The sequence below is a fragment of the Poecilia reticulata genome, linkage group LG1 (assembly GCF_000633615.1).
Source record: "Poecilia reticulata strain Guanapo linkage group LG1, Guppy_female_1.0+MT, whole genome shotgun sequence".
NCBI lineage: Eukaryota > Metazoa > Chordata > Actinopteri > Cyprinodontiformes > Poeciliidae > Poecilia > Poecilia reticulata.
The window spans coordinates 27,510,069-27,513,480 of record NC_024331.1 but is presented as its reverse complement, the minus strand read 5'-3'; the positions used below and the strand labels follow the sequence as shown (position 1 = coordinate 27,513,480).

General features: G+C 38.5%; 1 protein-coding gene across 3 annotated transcripts in view; it reads right to left on the bottom strand.

The window, feature by feature from the left end:
• Nucleotides 1–1,392: 1,392 nt before the first annotated feature.
• The window catches only part of wipf2a (WAS/WASL interacting protein family, member 2a), an 18,820-nt gene continuing 16,800 nt past the window's right edge, over nucleotides 1,393–3,412 (bottom strand). For all 3 annotated transcript variants that reach the window (XM_008418736.2, XM_008418718.2, XM_008418727.1), the window contains exons 7-8: nucleotides 3,226–3,327; nucleotides 1,393–2,193 (exon numbers count right to left, since the gene is read on the bottom strand). In XM_008418736.2, coding sequence (XP_008416958.1) covers nucleotides 2,150–2,193; nucleotides 3,226–3,327 — 146 coding nt within the window. In that variant the 3' untranslated portion in view covers nucleotides 1,393–2,149. The remainder of the gene's footprint in view (nucleotides 2,194–3,225; nucleotides 3,328–3,412) is intronic.

The following is a 3,412-nucleotide window of genomic DNA, read 5'->3' as shown; positions in this document are numbered from 1 at the left end:
ATTTATTACCTCATGGATCTTTAGGAATTATACAAAAAATAAAAACAACCGGCTGGTGAAAAACTGACATGCATCGGAGCATCATTCACCCCAACGACCGAACGTTCAGAGAGGCTCCAGGTAGTCAGACTGGAGCTCACTCACCGCTGGAGATCCTTTCCTATATCACAAAAACGTATTACGTCACAAAAATAGATCAGTAATTAGGATCATCATTCTTTAGTGTAAATATACAATATTTATTGCATTTTCAAATACACTCGTTTCCTATTTTGTTTCTGGCCGTCACCTGAAAAGACAAAATAAATTGTAAAAGCCACAAAGTACCAAAGAGAAGTGAAGTCAGCCTGGCGTAAGGCAAAGAGCAGCAAGAAACGTTGCTTCTGTGAGAAATCATCAACAAAACCTCAACCTCCTCCTCCATTTCATCAATTAATCTATGAGAGCGATTAGCGTTTCAAAGTGAAGTTTAGCAGGTCGTAAAAAAGTAAAATATAGCACTGATTTAAACAGTTTTCTGGCACTTAGTGTTCAACGTGTTATTAGCTGCTACCATTTACAACTACAAACTGTTCCTTGCATAGAAAATAAAATCATAATGTCTCTGTGGAAAAAGAAAAGAATGAATAGCTTTTAGGTTTACCTCCTAAAAGATTTCTGATATATATATATATGACTATTTCCTGTAAACTCCACCAACAAACTAGGAAAATCTGCAGATAAGGGGATTTTTCACCAAACCGGTTTCAGTTCTGATTCTAGCTCTAAAAGTAAATATTTTAAAACTGTAACTTAATAAAAAGCAATGCTTCATTGCCCATAAGGAGGTAAATTAGCACTGGAGATACATCTGATGCCTCAGGCTCGTCAGATTTACCGCCGCCAGTCACTGAACTTATAAATGCACTGCAAAAAAGGAATATTTTACCAAGTATTTCTGGTCTAGTTTCTAGTGCAAATATCTTAGCACACTTGAAATAAGACAAAACTGAACTTACAAGTGACTTTTCAGCAAGAAAAGTGTTGACTTATTTCAAGTATACCAAGATATTTGCACTAGAAATAAAAAAAATACTTGGTAAGATTTAGTTTTTTTGCAGTGCTGTTGGGTCTGGTGTTTATAAATAAATAAATTCTGTTGGTAGCTCAGGCAGAAAAAAAAAGATAAAATCACTGGGATTGGTGTCGATAAAGTGCCTCAGATATTGTACAGTTGGAGCCGGTTCTCTGTGGAAAAACAAACTGGATTGTAATAGAACCAGTAAAGAACTGGAACTGCTTTGGTGGAAAACCCCAATAAATCCTCTAACCTGGTTCGGGTTCATGCTCGACTAAACAGTGACGATCCGGTCACTGTAACGTCACTGAACAAGCTTATAACGTTACACAGACGGTACTGAATAAGAAATATTTTATCTCTAAAGTGCATAAATCAGCATCATGCACAGTGTTGGTTTTAGCGGTTAAGGTGAAGTGCAAAACTCGCCTGAAGATGGAAAAAAGAACATTCAGAAAGAAGGAAAAGTGGAAAAAAGGAATGCATTCCATCTCCAAATGTAAAAAGTTGACAGCATCAAGATGTAAAAATCTATTCTACATACGGAGCAAAAATAACGTGACTCAGAGCTTTTGGCACGCAGAAAAAATTAAAATAAAAAAAATTGGCTGCAAAGGAACACCGTTACCTGGCAACGGGAACGGCGATTAACCAAAAAACTAAACAACAACCCCACATCTGTGGGCAAAGAGCTTCTCAGAAACATTTAACAACATAGCTTCCGTTTATAAAGTTGATTTTTTTTCCCCCCCAAAAAAACATAATAATGACACCCAAAAAAAAAAAAGAAAACAAAAAAGCCAAGTTAAGAATTGAGAAAAATCATTATAGTCATCATATTAAAAGAATAATTCAGAGTTTTGGTCCTGATATGTCGTGTCGCGTCCCATCGTTGGAGGAGGTGGAGCTGAGCAGAGTCGGTGGTTTTGTTCTCTCATGCGGTGTCAAAACTTTACGCCGTTTGTGTCGCGGTGCGTCCGGCTGGCTTAGCGTCGTTTCGTGTGTAGTGTGTCCAAGATTCGAGTGTCTCTCCACCGCCCCCTGCTGGCTCATTATGTCCTCTGACAGTTCAAGTCCTGAGTGGAAACTGGTTCACCTCCCCACAGGTGGCGCTGGAGGAGCTCCTCTCATCATTCCTGGGCACAGAGAAACAGAAACGACCATTACCCATCCATCCATCCATCCATCCATCCATCCATCCATCCATCCATCCACCGACCGACTTCCCCGTTGATGGGCTAGTTATCTTAGCAACACAGATGACACAGTTCTATAATACGACGGCTGCGTTTTCATTGCAAATATGAGAAAATTTGTTTATATTCTCATAATGTAGAAAAAAAAATCCACAACTGCAGTGATTTTATTGAGAAAAATTTTTTTTTAATGACGTGTGGATAAGCTTGTTCACTCTATAAGTTGTTAAAAGTCAAATTTTATGGCTAATACAAATGCAGCTAAAGTCACTCTGAACCTATCCAAGCAATGAACAAACGCTTGAAACAAATCGATGTGTAGGGGTGCCAAAACTTTCTCCAGCTGAACAGAAACAAAACTGAAGTTATTATCTTTGGACCACAAGAGGAACGATCCAGAGTCAACTCCAAGCTTTAAGTGATTACAGGTAGAAACCAGCGATCAGGCCCGAAAGCTGGTGACAGACTCAAACCTGAACCTTCAGAGCCACTTAGAGACGGTTACAAAGTCAGACTTCTATCACCCAAAGAACAACTCCAGGATTATACAAATAAAACGGGAAGAGAAAAAGCACAACATATCAATAATTGCATAGTTCAACCCAAAGGAACGTGCAACTGAGTAGGATAATAAAATATATAATATAATACTAGATTTAATGAAAGGAATTTTAATTACTTTATTATTATTTATTTCAGGATTAGGTCTGGCTGCACAATCCTCGTATCAGATCTTAGTAGGGATTTGTTTTCTAAAAGAAAATGTTTTTATGTTTTCTCTCCACCAGCAGGGGGCACCATCTCCATTTTGGGTCAAAAGCTCTTAACTTCTGATTAATGCAGTTCCTGTTTTGTGTCCGTCAATCTTTACCTTTTGAGTTTCAGTGCTTTTTATTTATTTACCAGCTCTTTTTGCTGCTGCTGCACTATAAATGTTAAACTGTAATAGCCGAACTGTGGGTGCAGACGTACCCTTGTCAGATTTGCTGGGGTAAGTCCTGTTGGAGGGCCTGAACTCCTCAGGAGGTGGAAGATCTTCAATGGGGTGGAAGTTGAACTTTGACTCAAAATCATCTGAGGGAAGAAAAAAAATATGTTAAAGGAGAATTAGATCGTCAGGCTGGTGATTAGATCGTCAGGCTGGTGATTAGATCGTCAG